This window comes from Podarcis muralis, chromosome 17 (assembly GCF_964188315.1).
Source record: "Podarcis muralis chromosome 17, rPodMur119.hap1.1, whole genome shotgun sequence".
Lineage (NCBI taxonomy): Eukaryota > Metazoa > Chordata > Lepidosauria > Squamata > Lacertidae > Podarcis > Podarcis muralis.
In genome coordinates, this window is record NC_135671.1 from 31690538 (window position 1) to 31709512 (window position 18975).

General features: G+C 47.0%; 1 protein-coding gene across 3 annotated transcripts in view; it reads right to left on the reverse strand.

Annotated features, from left to right (window-relative positions):
* Window positions 1–2879: 2879 nt before the first annotated feature.
* The window catches only part of CYP4F22 (cytochrome P450 family 4 subfamily F member 22), a 41487-nt gene continuing 25391 nt past the window's right edge, over window positions 2880–18975 (reverse strand). For all 3 annotated transcript variants that reach the window (XM_028712435.2, XM_028712434.2, XM_028712436.2), the window contains exons 5-13: window positions 16472–16599; window positions 14979–15100; window positions 13495–13762; window positions 12415–12481; window positions 10995–11124; window positions 8658–8791; window positions 6239–6303; window positions 5254–5336; window positions 2880–3273 (exon numbers count right to left, since the gene is read on the reverse strand). In XM_028712435.2, coding sequence (XP_028568268.2) covers window positions 3096–3273; window positions 5254–5336; window positions 6239–6303; window positions 8658–8791; window positions 10995–11124; window positions 12415–12481; window positions 13495–13762; window positions 14979–15100; window positions 16472–16599 — 1175 coding nt within the window. In that variant the 3' untranslated portion in view covers window positions 2880–3095. The remainder of the gene's footprint in view (window positions 3274–5253; window positions 5337–6238; window positions 6304–8657; window positions 8792–10994; window positions 11125–12414; window positions 12482–13494; window positions 13763–14978; window positions 15101–16471; window positions 16600–18975) is intronic.

Here is an 18975-nt window from a genome sequence, read left to right on the forward strand (position 1 = left end):
GTCGGACATGACTAAACGACAACCACAACCACATAAAAACACATTAGGGGTAACAACAAAGATTAAATGGCCCCTTTAACCCAAACACCGGTGCTCAGTTGAATACTGTACAGTACTTATTTGGAGACAAGACTTATTTGGAGGCAAGGCACATTGTACTCCCCAACAATGCACAACGGAGATAAAAGATTTGTAAAAAGAAGCAGCAAGATGGTGGGTCTATAGTCGTTCACCTTCCGCTTTGCCCTTTGCTCTGTGGGTGTGGAGAGGTGCCCTTTGCTAGGCTGATTGCTTGGATAGATGACAATGATCGATTTATATTTTCTCAAAGGAAGGCCTGGGGACACTGGTTAATAATCTACACACAAAGTGGGATCTGAGATAAGTGGGAGAAAATGACCTGCTTTAGCTGGACCTAAATCAAATCCTCAACAAGCTACTTAATACCCTGGTATTGATTTCAGTATCCTTTCTCCAGGCATTGAAACTGTTGTTTTCTGATCCAAGGTTCAACCGCAACGTGTGTAGAACCTATGGAATTTGCCCAGTGATGCCAAATGCAGCAAACATTTCACTAAATGTGCTGCAAGGTGCTTATTTCTTGCAAAGGTGAAGGACATGCAAATTTTTCAAGAAGCAGTTGTGCGGTACCATAGAGACCAAACTATTTTGTGGCATGGGTTTTCATAAGGCTAAGGCTAGCGTGCTTCTCAGATAGCTTGGAAAGAACTTCTAAAAGGCGACATTTCAGGGACTCGCCAGGTGGGCACTTTTTAAAGGTTTTACAGCCTCTATTTCCATGCTTTTCTTTGCTGCCTGCTTTTTGCTGTGTTAAAACTCGGCTGCCGTTCTCTCACCAAAGAGTGCTTGGGTTGTATTGTGGTCGCCTCCGTGTAGTTTTTTTTTTAGGTCTTTTGTACTTTTGCAAAACTTGGGCATCGCCCCCCCCCCCAGCCTGGAGACACTTCCATCTTCTGTGTGGACTGTGGCTACTTAAGGATTGGCACTCACTTCTTCAGAAGAGGGAAATATTTTCTCTTTCACGCAAAAACGTTTTCGGTTCTTAATAAATGTCAATGATTTTGAACTTGGATTTGAAGACTGAAAAAATAGTGGCTTATAGAAAATAGAACAGTTGGATGTTAATGAGTGAATACTATATTTAGGTGGCAGAGAACCAGAAGTCTTTCTCTTTTACGTTTTTCTTCTTTTTGCTCCTGTTCATTTTTAGGTTACACCCTGGTGCACATTAATTGAAACAAAGCATGTTTTCTATCCCACAAAAGAAGTTGTTTTGGGGATGTTTCAGTTATTATGCTGTCAGAAGCCTGCTATATATTTGTGGGCTATATATGCCAAAGTTGCCTCTGTGCTGTAGACTGTACGACTATGGAGAAGCTCACTCAGGCGCTGATTCAGGTGTGGTGCAGGGATCCGAACATCAACAGTGACTGTTCGAAACTAGTAGACTCCATGCCAAACCGTGCTCAAATGCTGCTTAAAAATAGTGGCGGTCATATCCGTTACTAATGTACATATATCTGAATTTTGTACATGTATATGTGAGTTTTGTACAATAAACTACTGTACTAAATTCATTGTTAGTTTCAATTAATTGGCATATAGCCCACAAATTCTCAATGGGATTTATGTCCGGGGAATTCCCTGGCCAATCAAGTACCTGTATTTGCTGCTCTGCCATAATAATAATAATAATAATAGTAATAATAATAATAATAATTTATTATTTATTATTTATACCCCGCCCATCTGGCTGGGCCTCCCCAGCCACTCTGGGCGGCTTCCATAGAAACCAAAAATACAGTAAAATATCACACGTTAAAAACTTCCCTGAACAGGGCTGCCTTAAGATGTCTTCTGAATGTCAGGTAGTTGTTTATTGCTTTGACATCTGCTGGAAGGGCGTTCCACAGGGCGGGCGCCACTACTGAGAAGGCCCTCTGCCTGGTTCCCTGTAGCTTTGCTTCTCGGAATGAGGGAACCGCCAGAAGGCCCTCGGCGCTGGACCTCAACGTCCGGGCAGAATGATGGGGGTGGAGACGCTCCTTCAGGTATACTGGACCGAGGCCGTTTAGGGCTTTAAAGGTCAGCACCAACACTTTGAATTGTGCTCGGAAACGCCATGAATTTCTTCACCACTTTTGATGTGTGACATGGGCTAGGTCCTGCTGCAATATCCCAGTACCGTCAGGATACCTCTTTTCCAGCTCTGGAATAACTCCCTTTCATAGAACCTCAATATATTGTGGCGAGCGCATCATTCCTTCTATTGTCTGCATACAGGCTTCCGACAGCATAATAACTGAAGCATCCCCAAACCATCTTCTTTTGTGGGTGCTTGACAGACTGATTGATGTGGCATAGAAAACATGCTTTGTTTCAATTAATTTGCACAAGGGTGTAGATTTAAAAATATTTCTTTTATTCTGGTGTATTAGAAAAAGATACTTTGTAATGGGCATGAATGTTATGTTTCTTTTGATAAGTATCAATTAAAATATATATTTTACATGGAAAGAGAAGGAGCATGTAAATTTTTCAAGAAGCAAAGCGATTATACTATTTTTTTTAGCACTCTCTCATCCAAAGGTTGCAGGCCCTGGTCTTCTCATGATCAGGACCAAGGGGAGCACTCAACCAACATGAAGTGTAAACAAGGGAGCCTCTTCCAACTGAAGTCAAAGTTTGTTTGCAGTGCCTGCCTTAAGATGTGCTCCTTTACAACTCAGGAAGTAGATTCTCTTATTGATACCAGACAGGCCCTATGGCCAGAGTTGTGCAGCAAACTGCTAGGGAGATGGCGGATCTTCTATGCATGCCATTATCTGTCAGGGATCTACAGCAAAATCAAAACTGCATTTTATGGTCAAGACACTTCATCTTTAATGTAGCACAAAACTATTGCTAGCGCCTTCACGGAGACAGAAACGAGGGCTCAGAGGCAAAGACAATTGAGTCGTGCCTTCCGTGTTGTTTGAGGCAGAGGGCTCTCTGGCCACCTTGAATCTCTTTGCGCATTACAGTGCAGGCTGAAACTCTGGAACAGAGACTTCCAATCTTCTGCATCTCCCCGATCATTGCTGGGTACGCACTGGCTCCACCTGTAGCCACAGTCCATTTTCTGCCCGTAGAATTAATGCTGGCAAACGGCGCACGGCTTGGCTCTCATCCAGCCTCACCACAAACCTCAGCAGGGTCAAGGCCAGGGCCACCTTCAGCTCCGACATAGCAAAGTTCTGCCCGATGCAGTTCCTGCAAACGGAAAAGAGGTCAGTGTTGTGGAAGGCTCCCCAACATTCCTTCCCCCACCACACTGCCAAGAGGAAATACAGTGGTACCTCGGGTTACAGACGCTTCAGGTTACATATGCTTCAGGTTACAGACTCTGCTAACCAGAAATAGTACCTCGGGTTAAGAACTTTGCTTCAGGATGAGAACAGAAATTGTGCGGTGGCGGCGCAGTGGCACGGGAGGCCCCATTAGCTAAAGTGGCGCTTCAGGTTAAGAACAGTTTCAAGTTAAGAACGGACCTCCAGAATGAATTAAGTTCTTAACCCGAGGTACCACTGTAGATGGATCAATGTGAGCATGTAAGGAGAGCAGTCAACAATGATTCCGTGGGCCAAAGACGTAAGTCATTGTATTGATATGGCTTCTTGGGAGAAGTCATGGAAAAAGGATATGAAATTCACTGCTTGTAAATTAACAGTAAGTTATCTTAAAATGATGTACAGGCGGTATTTCACAGCATATAAACCAGCCAAGATGTATAAAAATGTGTCAAGCGTATGTTGGAAATATAAGCAGATACATGAGTATGTTATAATAATTTTAAGGCCTCAAATATAGAATAAATATTCTTAAATCACACATATCTAAATATATGAACCATGTGTCTGAAATAGTATGGGAAAGTAATCCTGAAGCCATTTTGACTCTCCCAATGACCTCAAATATTCCTCTGCAGTAAGGGAGGCAAATGGGGAAAGCTTCCCCATTGTCTTTTTCCTTGCAAACCCTGTCTTAAGGGCGTATTTGTGTATGAATAGGGTGAGCCTATTCAAAAGAATAGCCATACAAAAGAATGGCCAGGCTGCCCAGGTAATGCAATCAGTGACAATTATCAGGTATCCTGGCAGGCAGGATTTCTGCTGTAGACCCGCCTCCTTCTGTGATGTATGTATGATGTTTTGGGGGGTGGTCTTGGGCTACAGGGTGGGCAATTTCAAAAGACTATATAAGGGCTTGCACACTATTGATCTGGGTTCTCCTCCCTCCTGTGTGTGGTGAGTGGGGATCAGGCTTACTAGCCGCTTTGCTTCTCCATATACTTGCCTAAGATCCAGGACAAAGCGCCGCCTTTTGAAAATCCCCCCCCCCCCGCTTGTCAATTCCACCTTTGAAATACAGTGGTACCTCAGGTTACAGACGCTTCAGGTTACAGACTCTGCTAACCCAGAAATACTACCTTGCGTTAAGAACTTTGCTTCAGGATGAGAACAGAAATCGTGTGGCGGTGGCGTGGCAGCAACAGGAGGCCCCATTAGCTAAAGTGGTACTTCATGTTAAGAACAGTTTCAGGTTAAGAATGGACCTCCAGAACAAATTAAGTTCTTAACCAGAGGTACCACTGTACCAGTAATGTCCGGGAAAATCTGGACGTATGGCAGCACTATCATCATGGCTAGTAGCCACTGACATCAGTCTCCTTCACACTTTGATGTTATGTGCCCATAGATGAGCTGTTTACATTTTTACTGATCAGCACTGGAGACTTCTATCCAGTGATAACTCCCCCTTTCACACAGGGACCAAAATAAATTCAGATGTCCCTGACCGCGAGCTCTTTCTGGGGGCATAACTGCGAAGGAGAGGGCTTTTCATAGAATCAGAGCTGGAAGGTGCCATGAGGGCCATGGCATGCAGGAATCTTTACATCCTACATGGGGGCTCAAAACCACCAACCCTGAGATGAAGAGTCTCGTGCTCTACCGACGGAGCTATTTCACCTGCAGCAGTCTCCATGAATTTGTCTAATCCTCTTTTAAAGGCCTCCAGGGGGAGGGGGTTTGATAGACTAACTATGCACAGCATGAAGAAGGACTTTCTTCTTCCTAGAGGAAGTGGCCACTGTCAGTATCATCTAGGCCAGAATATCTCACAATACCCTGCAGTAGCCAACAGTCAAGAAAATTAAGACCTGGCTCCAGGAGGCTCTGAGTTCTCTGTTACCTGGGTCCCGCCGAAAAGGGCACGAAGGCCAGCGGCGATTGGTTCTGCAAGGCCTTCGGTTCAAAGCGGTGTGGGTTATAGACCTATAAGAACAAAAACAGACTGAACTTATGGGTGGCTGGAAAGAAGGTAGGTAGCCATGTTGGTCTGATGCAGTCGAAATATATATAAATAATTGTCCAGTAGCACCTTAGAGATGGACGAGGGTGGTGCTGTGGTGTAAACCATAGAACCTAGGGCTTGCCAATCAGAAGGTCGGCGGTTTGAATCCCCGTGACGGGCTGAGCTCCCGTTGTTCGGCCCCGGCTCCTGTCCACCTAAGCAACATCTGACTGTGTATCCACAAGGAAGTAGGATATCAAATGAGGGCTTAGAATCATGTACGAAACTGAATATCCATCTGTATCACGATTGGTATGGGAAGCAGGTGGCACTGTGGGTAAAACCTCAGTGCCTAGGACTTGCCGATCGTATGGTCGGCGGTTCGAATCCCCGCGGCGGGGTGAGCTCCCGTTGTTCGGTCCCAGCTCCTGCCCACCTAGCAGTTCGAAAGCACGTCAAAGTTCAAGTAGATAAATAGGTACCACTCCAGCGGGAAGGTAAATGGCGTTTCCGTGCGCTGCTCTGGTTCACCAGAAGCGGCTTAGTCATGCTGGCCACATGATCTGGAAGCTGTCTGTGGACAAACACCGACTCCCTCGGCCTATAGAGCGAGATGAGCGTGCAACCCCAGAGTCGTCTGCAACTGGACCTAATGGTCAGGGGTACCTTTACCTTTAGCACCTTAGAGACCAACTTAGTTTGTCCTTGGAATAAGCTTTCGTGTGAATGCACACTTCTTCTTCATAAGAAAGAGGCAGCAAGGCAGTTGGGAGTATAAGAAATTAGCAACACGACCTACTGAGTTCTAGAGGCGCCCCCACGCCCAGGAAAGGGTCCCAAGGGAGAGGGGGAAAAGCAGAAAATGCACAGCAGAAACCGATACCTCAGGCTCTGGCCAGACGGCAGGGTTGTGATGGGTTCCGAAGATACTGACCAGGCAGATGTTCCCTGGGGAGGGAAGAGTTTCTAATCAATGTGTGGATATGCACACAACAGAGAATACCACGCACAAGGTGTTGGGTTGTTGTTTTTATTCTGATTATATATGTTGTGATCTTTTCTGTGAACCGCCCTGAGACCTCTGGGTATAGGGCGGTACATAAACTCTATTATTATTATTATTATTATTATTATTATTATTATTATTATTAGGAGCAGAATAATAATAATAATTGGAGAATAATAATAATAATAATAATAATAATAATAATAATGGACTATGGACTCAGCTTAAGAGCTGCCGTTAACTCTTTGCAATGGTACATCCTGAGCAAAAATTGCTCCACATCTCTGTTAGTATTGCCAGCTCTCAATGAACTCAGGATCTTCTTTTGGCTGGGGCAGTCGGGGGGCGGGGCGGTATCTGTGTACATATCATCATCATCACCATCACCATTTATTATTTATAACCCGCCCACCTGACTGGGTTTCCCCAGCCACTCTGGGCGGCTCCAACAGAATATTAAAAGCACAATAAAACATCAAACATTAAAAACTTCCCTAAACAGGGCTGCCTTCAGATATCTTCTAAAAGTCAGATAGTTGTTTATTTCCTTGACATCTGGTGGGATGGCATTCCACAGGGCGGGCGCCACTACTGAGAAGGCCCTCTGCCTGGTTCCCTGTAACCTCACTTCTCGCAGGGAGGGAACTGCCAGAAGGCCCTCAGTGTCCCGGCTGAATGATGCCGTGTTCTGTTCATGCAGTGGGGCTTCGCTTTCCTCACCTCTCTCTGCACACCCTCAACATCTTTTCCAGGGGGTCAGCCAACCATCTGGAGCAGATGTTAGGGGTGAGCAATGGTAGCAGCCAAGTCTGAGGCATCCCACCCACATGGCAAAGGAAGGTCAGCAGTGGATCCAGAGGCCTAGCTTGCTGCGGTTACAAAAAGAGCCCTAAGGACATGCCAACACTGCAAGCTTCTCAGTACTATGGTATATTCAGTGGTATGTTCCAAGGATTAACATACCATTTACTTGTCATGGGTAGTCACCCGTGGAACATACCATCAGGAATGCTGCTGTTAAGTGTCCTTGATTGTCCTTTTGGTGGAAAAGCAAGGTAAAAAGTTAAAACAAAAATGTTTTTATAAGTCGCCGTCACTTAGGCCCAGACATGACAGGGAGACATGTCAGCTTCTCTGAGCCATGTCTCCCTCATATCTTTTTGTTAATGTGCACCTGAAAATGCACAACCTGATTCCACCATGTGTTGCCTGATCTCCTGAAAGTGGAAGCCAAAAAAGCAGAGCAGGAAAAGGAAAACAACTGAAACCAATTAATGAGGCTGAATTTCTTATTAATGTTCTTCCTCAACACTTTTAGACTCACAACCATGGCAGTGAACGAATGATGGGGGGTTCCATCCCCTCCCCCATTTTCTGATACGATTTTGCGTCAAATATGGCTTCTGATGAATTTTACGACTTGTAATTATAGATTAACCTGGACTGAAAACATGTACCTCAAAGCATTTGATTTTTTCTACATTAAGTACAGTCATACTACATGTTACATTTGCTTCATGATACGTTTTTTCAGGTTCCGTCCAGCGACGACCCGGAAATACCGGAAAGGGTTACTTATAGTTTTTGCCGCTCGTGCATGTGCAGACGCGCAAAATGACACCACACGCATGCGCAGAAGCGGCGAATCGCGACCCGCGCGTGTGCAGACGCGGGGTGCATTCTTTTCAGGTTGCAAACGGGCCTCCGGAACGGATCCCGTTTGCAACCAGAGATACCACTGTAAATGTATACGTAAAGACTTCACGGTATAAGAGTGAGCAAGCCAAACAAGCAACCCAATTCCCGCGGGACATTCTGAAATACGGACTTAATTCCCTACCGCCAATTTGAATACCTTTAGGGCTCACGGCCTCCTGCCAACCTAGCAGTTTGAAAGCATGTCAAAGTGCAAGTAGATAAATAGGTACCGCTCCGACAGGAAGGTAAACGGTGTTTCCGTGCGCTGCTCTGGTTCGCCAGAAGTGGCTTAGTCATGCTGGCCACATGACCCGGAAACTGTACGCCAGCTCCCTCGGACAATAAAGCGAGATGAGCGCCGCAACCCCAGAGTCAGCCATGACTGGACCTAATGGTCAGGGGTCCCTTTACCTTTACCTAGGGCTCACGGCATCTCTCGTTCTGACAGGGCAGTAAAAATACAACAGCACAGCAGCACCTTTGACCCCAGACTGCCGCTGCTGCAGGATGTAGCAGTGAGGGAGGGGAGGAGTCTACCTGCCAGGTACTGGCACAGGGCGTGATGCCAACTGGCATGGGATGGGCTGAGGCCAGGTACCTTTGGGGATGATCTTTCCATCAGGAAGTTTCACATCCTCGGTGCAGCGGCGGGAAATGGCCGTGACTGGCGGGTGGAGGCGCAAGCTCTCTTTAATGCACATGGTGGTGAAAGGCATCTGGGACAGGTCTTCCCTGAGAAGAGGAAACATCACCGTTACTGTTTAAGATGGCCGACTGGCATCATGGGATCACGGAACCATAGAGCCGGTGCATTATAGCATCCGTGCGCAGGACTACAGGTGGCAATCCCTCTACTCTTTCTCTTCCTGCCTTAGGGATGTAGCATGGATTTTGCATTCTGGGGGCCTTGGTAGGGAACTGTGGCGTTTGCCTCCTAGGTGGGTCATAAGGAAAGGGTTAAAATGAGTGTGATGTGATTGGCCAGTGAGAATGCAAGGGGGGAGTAAAAGTGAGAGTGGGGGGTTTTGAAAGTCAGTGGAGGTTTGGGTTGTTGACAGTTGAGGTTTGGGAGTTGAGGTTTGGGAGCTGAAGAAGGAAGAGGGAGGAATAGGCAGTGGGTTGGTAGAGTTGTATTGTGAGAAAGAGTGAGAGGAATTGTTAGGTTGAGTCAGATAGATAGTTGGAATAATCAGTTTGGAGTTGTTAGGAACTAAGATTAAGAAACTGACAAGAGAAAAATAAACTGAAACCATACGCTTGTTCCTGCATTTAAAAATAAACTTGATTATTTGTTAATGTTAACAACTGTCTGGACTCTGTGTGTCCCCATGAGAAACGGGGTGGTGGCAGCGAAGAAAGCAATCACAGTGGCGGCACAGGGTCAATAGACCGTCAAGCGTCCGGGGGCTCTGTGTGATCGCCACAGGAACATGTGGGAAACTGCCACAAGATAGCCTACCTTAAGGCTGCGTTGACTGCATTGTATTGTTCTTGTTGAAATGGGTGCCTCCGTCGTGTTCCCCTTTCCCTCACTTCAAAATAGGGAATGAGAACAGGACCAGTGCCAAGCAGACACACCCTTTGAGCATTTTCCCTGCGGAAGCACAAATAATGGCGCTTGCAGACTTTCCCTATATAACAGAAACATAACTGTTCTTTGAGATTTGTACGCAAGGCTTTGTGCTTGTCTGTCAAAATGCTGGCTCTACAGCAGTGGTCCTCAAACTGTGGGGATGGGCTGCCTTGGGATGCTCAAAATGTCAGGGGAAAATAAGAGTCTTGAGGCAAAAGGAACCTTCCTTCCATCAGAAGCATAGGCATACTTGGGATGCATGCCTCCATGGCAGAGGATCCACGTTGTATTTGTGAGGGTGACTGTTCCGCCTAATCAAATTTGGGAAGAGCTCTGCTTATAGTTCCAATATCGTTTCCCTCTGTGTGGTTTTAGGTAGGCCAAAAATACCCAATTACAGCGGTACCTTGGTTTGCAAACAGAATGCGTTCCGGGAGTCCATTCGACTCCTGGAACCGTTCAAAAACCAAAGTGCAGCCTCTGACTGGCTGAAGGAGCGTCCTGCAGCCAATCAGAAGGTACGGAAACCACGCCAGATGTTTGGCTTCCGAAAACCATTCGAAAACTGGAACACTAATTTCCAGATTTTGATCGTTTGGGAGCTGATTTGTTCGGGAGCCAAGGTGTTCAACTGCCAAGGTACAACTGTATACTCCTCTTCTCATGTTGGGTGGGTGGGTGGGAGAATAACAGACCCAGATATTAAACAGCAGATAGTAGCTGCACAATTTTGAACTCAGCACCAGATGACCAGTGCTGAGCTGAGGGATCCAGAGGTGAATTTAGAAAGGAGACATAAGATCAGATTTGAGGAGCACCACTTGGCACACCAGATTCATAAATGTAATATGCTGAAGAAGAAGAAGAAGAAGAAGAAGAAGAAGAAGAAGAAGAAGAAGAAGAAGAAGAAGAAGAAGAAGAAGAAGAATTTATTATTTATACCCCGCCCATCTGGCTGAGTTTCCCCAGCCACTCTGGGCGGCTTCCAATCAGGTGTTAAAAACAATACAGCATTAAATATTAAAAACTTCCCTAAACAGGGCTGCCTTCAGATGTCTTTTAAGGATAAGATTTCCTTTTATCTTATTTCCTTTTAAGAAAAATTAGCACAGGAGATCTGCAGAGGTGTGTCAGTGAAGCTACGCTTTGTCAACGCTCAGCCATTTTCATTCTCTTTGGCAAGACTGGATGAAATGAGAGCCTAGCATTCAGTCCTCTCTGAATTACCTTATTTTCTCAGCTGTGCACATGCAGATGGACATACATGCACAAAAACATTAAACTGCATTGTAGATGAGCAACCCACACCTGGGCTCAGTTCCACCTGCCACCCTCTTGATTGCCCACTTCATGTCCCATCACCATTCAATCTCCTCTGTCTCCCGGCCTCGCAGCAGATTCTGAATCTCTTCCCGGCACTGGTCTTGGTAGTTGGGATGTCGAGCCAGGTTGTACAGCACCCAGGACAAGCCGCTTGCTGTCGTGTCGTGGCCTGCGGGGAGGCAGAGTGAGTGTGAACTCACAGAAGAGGCATGCAGGGTCCCCTGCCTGATCACCTGGAGCTTCAGCGCAACCACAGCACTGGCTGACAACAGAAGGTCCAACCAGGGAAGATTTCTCTGGACCTGCAATTGGTTGTCAATAGTAGCAAAAGCTGGAAGATCCCAACTGGAGAGGACTGAGCTGCAACCCCAAAGTAAAGCTGGAGACCTACTACCCCTGAGCACAAGGAAATTATTATTATTATTATTATTATTATTATTATTATTATTATTATTATTATTTAGTTCTACCCTGCCTATCTGGGCGGCTCCCAACAGAACACTAAAAACAGAATAAAACTTCAAACATTAAAAACTTCCCTAAACAGGGTTGCCTTCAGATGTCTTCTAATAGTCAGATAGTTGTTTATTTCCTTGACATCTGATGGGAGGGTGTTCCACAGGGTGGGCGCCACTACCGAGAAGGCCCTCTGCCTGGTTCCCCATAACCTCACTTCTCACAGTGAGGGAACCACCAGAAGGCCCTCGGAGCTGGACCTCAGTGAATGATGGGGATGGAGATGCTCCTTCAGGTATACTGGGCCGAGGCTGTTTAGGGCTTTAAAGGTCAGCACCAACACTTTGAATTGTGCCCGGAAACGTACTAGGAGCCAATGTGGGTCTTTCAGGACCGGTGTTATATGGTTGTGGCGGCCACTCCCGGTCACTAGTCTAGCTGCTGCATTCTGGATTAATTGTAGTTTCCGGGTCACCTTCAAAGGATCATCCAGTTGACAAATACATCTAATCCCAGAGAACCTCTCTCTCTCTCTCTCTCTCTCTCTCTCTCTCTCTCTCTCTCTCTCTCTCCCTCTCTCTCCCTCTCTCTCCCTCTCTCTCCCTCTCTCTCCCTCTCCCTTTCCACCTCACCCCCAGCTGCACATATAACCCCAGAGTCTGGTTTTTACTGAAACGAAAGTATTGTGTCTCAGGAGACCAGCACACAATGAGTGACCTGACCCCAATGGCTGTGGATAAAGGCTGCAGTTTGTATGCAGCAGAACTGGGGCAACACCAGGTCAGAACCACGGACAGCACACAATGATCCTCCCTGGGAAGTATTTCACCTCATGGGGGGTCAGAACCCATAATTCAACCCCTCCTAAACACTCAGTTGCTGAACATGACCTGAACATCCTCCTTGTCCTTCTGTGACTTGGGGGAGGAATTGTGCCCTGATTGTGTCACCCCAGAGAGATACTGCAAACGGTGACTGACCAGACCCAATCCAGGCACCTCACCTTCAAACATGAAGGTGTCAGCTTCAGCTGCGATGTCAGCATCAGACAAGTGGCGACCCTCTTCATCCTGCAAGCACAAAGGCAGGTGTTTGCAAAGACACAAAGACCAGTTGATAGTCTCACGAGCATCTCTGCCAGGGGAGGGTACCCTGGTTAGTGTAGCTCAGACACCCCCAACCTCGGCCCTCCAGATGTTTTGAGACTACAATTCCCATCATCCCTGACCACTGGTCCTGCTAGATAGGGATCATGGGAGTTGTAGGCCAAAAACATCTGGAGGGCCGAGTTTGAGGAAGCCTGGTGTAGCTCAGCTCCACACTGACTGGAAATGAATCTCTGTAATGGACTACGCAGAAATACATAAGATGACAGGAAGGATTCGAAACCTGCGGGACCAGAGATTCACAGAAGATTGGAACAATTATGTGAACTATTTGAAGAGCAACTGTAATCAACAAATTACGCTAGTAGGACTACAAGAAGTTTTGTAAGGAGGAATATATGAAATATTGCAAAGAAGATAAAGAAGAGAGACATTAGTTATGATAATTAAACGTACAGTGGTATCTCAGGTTACATACGCTTCAGGTTACAGACTCCGCTAACCCAGAAATAGTGCTTCAGGTTAAGAACTTTGCTTCAGGATGAGAACAGAAATCGTGCTCCGGCGGCGCAGCGGCAGCAGGAGGCCCCATTAGCTAAAGTGGTGCTTCAGATTAAGAACAGTTTCAGGTTAATAATGGACCTCCGGAACGAATTAAGTACTTAACCCGAGGTACCACTGTATAAGATATAAAAGTATGTTTTATTATTGCTGAAAATGATATGTTATGAATCTCTGGGGTTTCAGATAAGGGACCTTCTGCATGTAACAGAGATGGTTAACCACTGAGCTAAGGCTCTTTCCTTTCCTTGTCCCCAAAGAATCTGGTCTACCTCTTCTATAAGCCACAGGGTTAAGCTTTCCCAAGTTGATGCCAACCTTCCTCTTTAGGCAGGGCATCAGTTCCCATAAAACTCCCCTCTTCCATAGACAAGGAGCCACACTGCCCCTTTCCTTGCCCTCTTTCTGCCTAGTACCTTTGCCAGCAAAAGAACATCAATGAAGTCCACGGTTTTGCCTTGCTTGGATTTGAGCCAGGCATCATCCCCCAAGCGGCTATGTGCCCTCCGTCGCTCCTGAATCACATTGGCTGTGAAGCGGTGCACAGTGTCACACGCACGGCGGAAGCGGCGGCCGTTCGTCGATAGATAGTAGAGCCAGTCAAAATGGTGGATCAGGGCATGCTGCCGCAGCACGACAAGATTGCTGAGTTCCAAGATGGCAGCGATGTAGTCACTTGATTTCCTGGAACATATAATAAGTCTACTTGTCAGGAGAAGACATGGGAGGAAGTCTCGGCAGAAGATGTCCTTGGAGTCTGAGAAGTCAGGTTCTTTTGGGAACATTGTTCAGGTCTTGACATGGCCCCAGTATGAGCAAGCAGCACAGTCCCAAACAGCTGAAAAACTCCCGAAAAGATTGAACATTTAGCAGGTAACAGTACCTGTTTCTCATTAGCACTGAAACTGCAAAAAGCTCATGGAGAAACATCTAGTGAAGTACTGTCAATGGATACTTGTGATGCCCCAATAACACAGGTGTAGCACAATGCTGGGATGTGGGTTAAACCACAGAGCCTAGGACTTGCCGATCAGAAGGTCAGCGGTTCAAATCCCCACGACGGGGTGAGCTCCCGTTGCTCGGTCCCTGCTCCTGCCAACCTAGCAGTTCAAAAGCACGTCAAAGTGCAAGTAGATAAATAGGTACCGCTCCGGCGGGAAGGTAAACGGCGTTTCCGTGCGCTGCTCTGGTTCACCAGAAGTGGCTTAGTCATGCTGGCCACATGACCCAGATTTATGCCAGCTCCCTCGGCCAATAAAGCGAGATGAGCACCGCAACCCCAGAGTCAGTCATGACTGGACCTAATGGTCAGGGGTCCCTTTACCTTTAGCACAATGCTAGGTGTTTACTCATTGGTAAATCCCACTGAGTTCAACAGCGTCCCAAGGCAGCCCTCTGCTTCGTGGACCTGCTGCAGACCAACACAGCCACCCTTCTGAGTCAAATACTTTTGTTTCTTCCTCTGCAAAACATTTAAGGCATTGTCAAAGCTGCTGAACTATTGCGGATCCCTGCGAACACACCTTGTAGGGATTTCCAAGGAACACTTGTTTACATCCCGAGGAAGCCCCCTGCCTACTGGATTGCTACGAGAGTGATTCATATACACCATTTGCTATTCTGTCACATAACATAACCTCGTATCTTTTTCTGTGGGGGAGAAAGAGCATCTATTCTGAGAACAAGCAGGCAGTTCCTCCTTCTCCTGAGTCCTGGTTTACCCTCTCCTCCCCCATTCCATTGGCTTTCCAGATCCTTATGATGTTGGGGCTACAGCACTGAAGCTAGCTTGCTTCAGAATCAATGGGTAAAGGGCCTTGTGGAACAACCTAGAGGCTGGGCAACAAAGGATCTGGAAAGCCATGAGTTGCCCCAGCGTTCCTTCTGCCAGCCTACTCACTCTTGGCAGTTGCTGTCGTAGCTGAAGACACATTTCTGCAAGCTGTCCAAAGTCATGAGGCTGATCTGCTCAAACATGTCAATGGAGGCCGGGCCTGCCGAGGTCAACTTGCGCCACTTGGCCTGCCCAAAAATGGAAGGGGAGAACAAGAATCAACATTTCGGAAGGCAGCAAATGGTGAAGGACTGACCAGTGAGGTGACACAGCATGGGCAGAAGGGCAGCCGGGGAAGGCCCAGGCTGGGGACAGAACCACATTACACAGTGGGTGCAATGATGGCATATGAGTGAAGCTGAGACAGGCAGACAGATAGACAGACAGAGATGCTAATGTTCAATATCTATGCGGGAAAGAGCTGGAAACAGAACTTTCTTTCAGCAGCTGACTGTGTAGTATCCCTATTGCGTGGCCCCTTTGAGGCATGCTTCCATGACATGCTTAAATTATATTCAAACGCGCACAGCCCATGCATACACATTTATCAACATTAAAAATGAAACATGAGTTTATTCGGTGCTAATTGCAGGTGTGGCATTCAAAAGCAGAGGAGCAAAGTAGGATTCAAAAAGTGCAGTTACCGTATTTTTCACTCTATAGCACGCACCCGACCATAACACGCACGTAGTTTTTAGAGGAGGAAAATCCGTAGGCATGCCACCCGTAGGCATTCCCTCCATAACACGCACAGACATTTCCCCTTACTTTTTAGGAGGAAAAAAGTGAGTGTTATGGTGCAAAAAAATACGGTATTTTACAGGCAAATCCCTGCAAAGCCCTTCAAAACTGCTTGAGAAGCGGTAATATATTATACCATTGCAGCACACTGTCAGCAAGAAAATACTGAGTGGGGAGGCAACTGAAAAAGCATACAAACCTTCAATATTAAGATAGGTACAAGCAGTGGGAGTAGCTGGGACATTGCAAGTGTTCAAACACCCCCCATTTGTATAACATAAACTTACTGAACAGCTTGGATGGAGGAGTTTCCCAATGTCGGAAAACTCAAAATTATTTTTTTTAAAAACAGCAGCAGCAGCAACAACAACAGCAGCACTGAGTATTTGAATAAAACAAGGAGGTAGGCTGAAGTTTCTCTCTGACTAAGTGTTCCTTTGCGGGTATTTCTCTCTCCCCCCCCCCCCCACTTAAAAATCACAATCTCTACAGCAATTATGGAGGAGAGGAATGCCCTGAATGCTGACACACAAGTTTCCCAGGCACAAGTCTTTGATCAGAGTACATGACAAGTGGAAACAACAGAACGAACGCAGAACGAATGCAGGCCATCTCTTCCAAACAGAAAGCAAGTGTGCATTGACTCTCACACACAAAGTCATGCAGACGAACCCCAGTTCATATAAGCTCCAGGGTAGAAAACAACCCAAAATTGGTTGCGTTGCACAGATGGCGCTGAGGCAGAGCGATGTGTAAGAGCATGAGGAGAAGCACATGGAGCGGAAGCGCATTAGCATGAGTATTTTGAAGGAGCTCACGTGCATGATGTCCGTGCTCTGGTTGAAGAATTTCATGTAAGGCTTCAGGATGTCAAAATGAAAAGCTGGGGTGAGCATCCGCCGATGTCGTCCCCACTTCTTCCCACCGCTCAGAAGTAGTCCATCGCCTGGCACAAAGAAACAGTGGGTCATTGAGGTGCATCATCCTGGCAGTGGAATGGCCTGCCTGCAGCCAGTGAGACTCCCAGAGAAGATGAACAGCCAGGTCCACAAAACCACACCCCAAAGATAAAAATATCCACTCTGATGGGAAAACCTGGGTGGAGCTGTGCAGTGCTTGATTTTGCCTGGGTATGCCACTAGTTCTACTAGTAAAAAAGGAAAAGGTAAAGGACCCCTGGATGGTTAAGTTCAGGCAAAGGTGACTATGGGGTGTAGCACCCATCTCGCTTTCAGGCCGAGGGAGCCGGCGTTTGTCCACAGACAGCTTTCCGGGTCATGTGTCCAGCATGACTAAACAGCTTCTGGCGAAACAGAACACCGGGACGGAAACCAGAGCACACAGAAATGCCGTTTGCCTTTCCGTCACAGTGGTACCTATTTATCTACTTGCACTGGTGTGCTTTCGAACTGCTAGGTTGGCAGGAGCTGGGACAGAGCAACCGGAGCTCACCCTGTTGCGGGGATTCAAACTGCCGACCTTCCGAGCAGCAAGCCCAAGAGGCTCAGTGGTTTAGAGCACAGCGCCACCCACGTCCCTTACTCTACTAGTAGCTAATGGTCATGAAAGATAAAAGCGGAATTGCCATATTCAGGCACAAGATACCTCCATCAGATGCTGCGGACTAAGAATGAAGGACAGGCACTGGATCCTACCCTTGTCTGGCCACCCTGGGATTATCTGGCTTGCTCCTCCTGATAGGCAGGATGTTGAACCGCATGAACTACCCTGAGCTCAGAGGACATTAATCTGGTGGGTTGACTAGGGAGACTAAGGGGCGTCACTGTGGATGCAATATTATCTCTTCGCAAGGAAGTTCTAAAGGAACAGATACCAACTTGATCTCCCAATCAGAAGTTGATAGACCTGCAGGTAATTAGTTGTACTAATTAGGCGGCAGTTGTGAAGTCAGCTCAACAATGATGCAACAGCCCCTTCGGGAGATGAATAGCGGTAGCTTTCTGGCGTCCACAAATTAGAAGCCTTGCAGAGAATGATTTTATCCCGTGTAAAGAGTCTCCTATGAGTGCTTTTTCAAGATTAACTGCAGTGTGAGAGGGGAATTTCTGAGCTTGCAACTGGGGAGGGAACTCCCCTCCCCGGTTGCAATGCCTTAAGGGCTCTCACATGGAAGATGGAGCGAGCTTGTTTTCTCCAACTCTGGAGGGTAGGACTCGAACCAATGGCTTCAAGTTACAAGACAGGAGATTCCAACTAAGGGTCAGGAACAACTGTTTGACAACAAGAGCTGTTCGACAGCGGAACAATCTCCCTTGGGAGGACTCTCCTTCCTTGGAGGTTTCAAAGCAGAGATTGGATGGCCAACTGCCATGGATGCTTTAGCTGAGATTCCTGCATTGCACGAGGTTGGACTAGATGACCGTTGGGTCCCCTCGAACTCTACAATTCTATGTTCCTGCCTGCTGTTAAAATTCATCCCTGTCTTTAAACAAAAGGCTGATCCAGGTACAAATTAAACTCCCAAGTTTCCCCTTTGTTTGTGGCTCGTCTTGTCTTGTGCTGTAACGCTGGTAACTCTTATAAGGTAAAGTAAGCTCTGTTGTTTCATTGGCTGTAAAAAGGACTCTCATACTGTGCTTTCAACAGGTATGGAAGCACCTTAACCATTTCAGGGTCCTGTTTGATATCCCTACCCAAGCCCAATCCAGACCTACATTATCTATCACTCCAAAGTGACTGGAAGCTTATGCATGCTAGGATAAGCACTCCATTGGCAGACAGCATACAATCCTTTTTGAACTTCTATATTACTGGTCTTCCATTGGTGGGTCGGGATAGGAGCACTAGTAAAGGTAAAGGGACCCCTGACCATTAGGTCCCGTCGTGGCTGACTCTGGGGTTGCGGCGCTCATCTCGCTTTATTGGCCAGAGGGAGCCAGCGTACATCTTCCGGGTCATGTGGCCAGCATGACTAAGCCGCTTCTGACAAAACCACAGCAGCACACAGAAGCGCTGTTTACTTTCCCGCCGAAACAGTACCTATTTATCTACTTGCACTTTGACGTGCTTTCGAACTGCTAAGAGCAGGGACCGAGCAACGGGAGCTCACCCCGCCGCGGGGATTCGAACTGCCGACCTTCTGATCGGCAAGTCCTAGGCTCTGTGGTTTAACCCACAGTGCCACCAGCGTCCCACCGTGCAAATATATGGTTAAAGGTTTGAAAATGGGTCCCCAAAGGTATGTTTGGGTCAGGGGTCTGCAACCCGCGGCTCCGGAGCCGCATGTGGGTCTTTTACACCTTTGCCGTGGCTCCAGGGCGGATACTAGCGAGGGGAGGAGGCGCATTGTGCGCCCCGACAC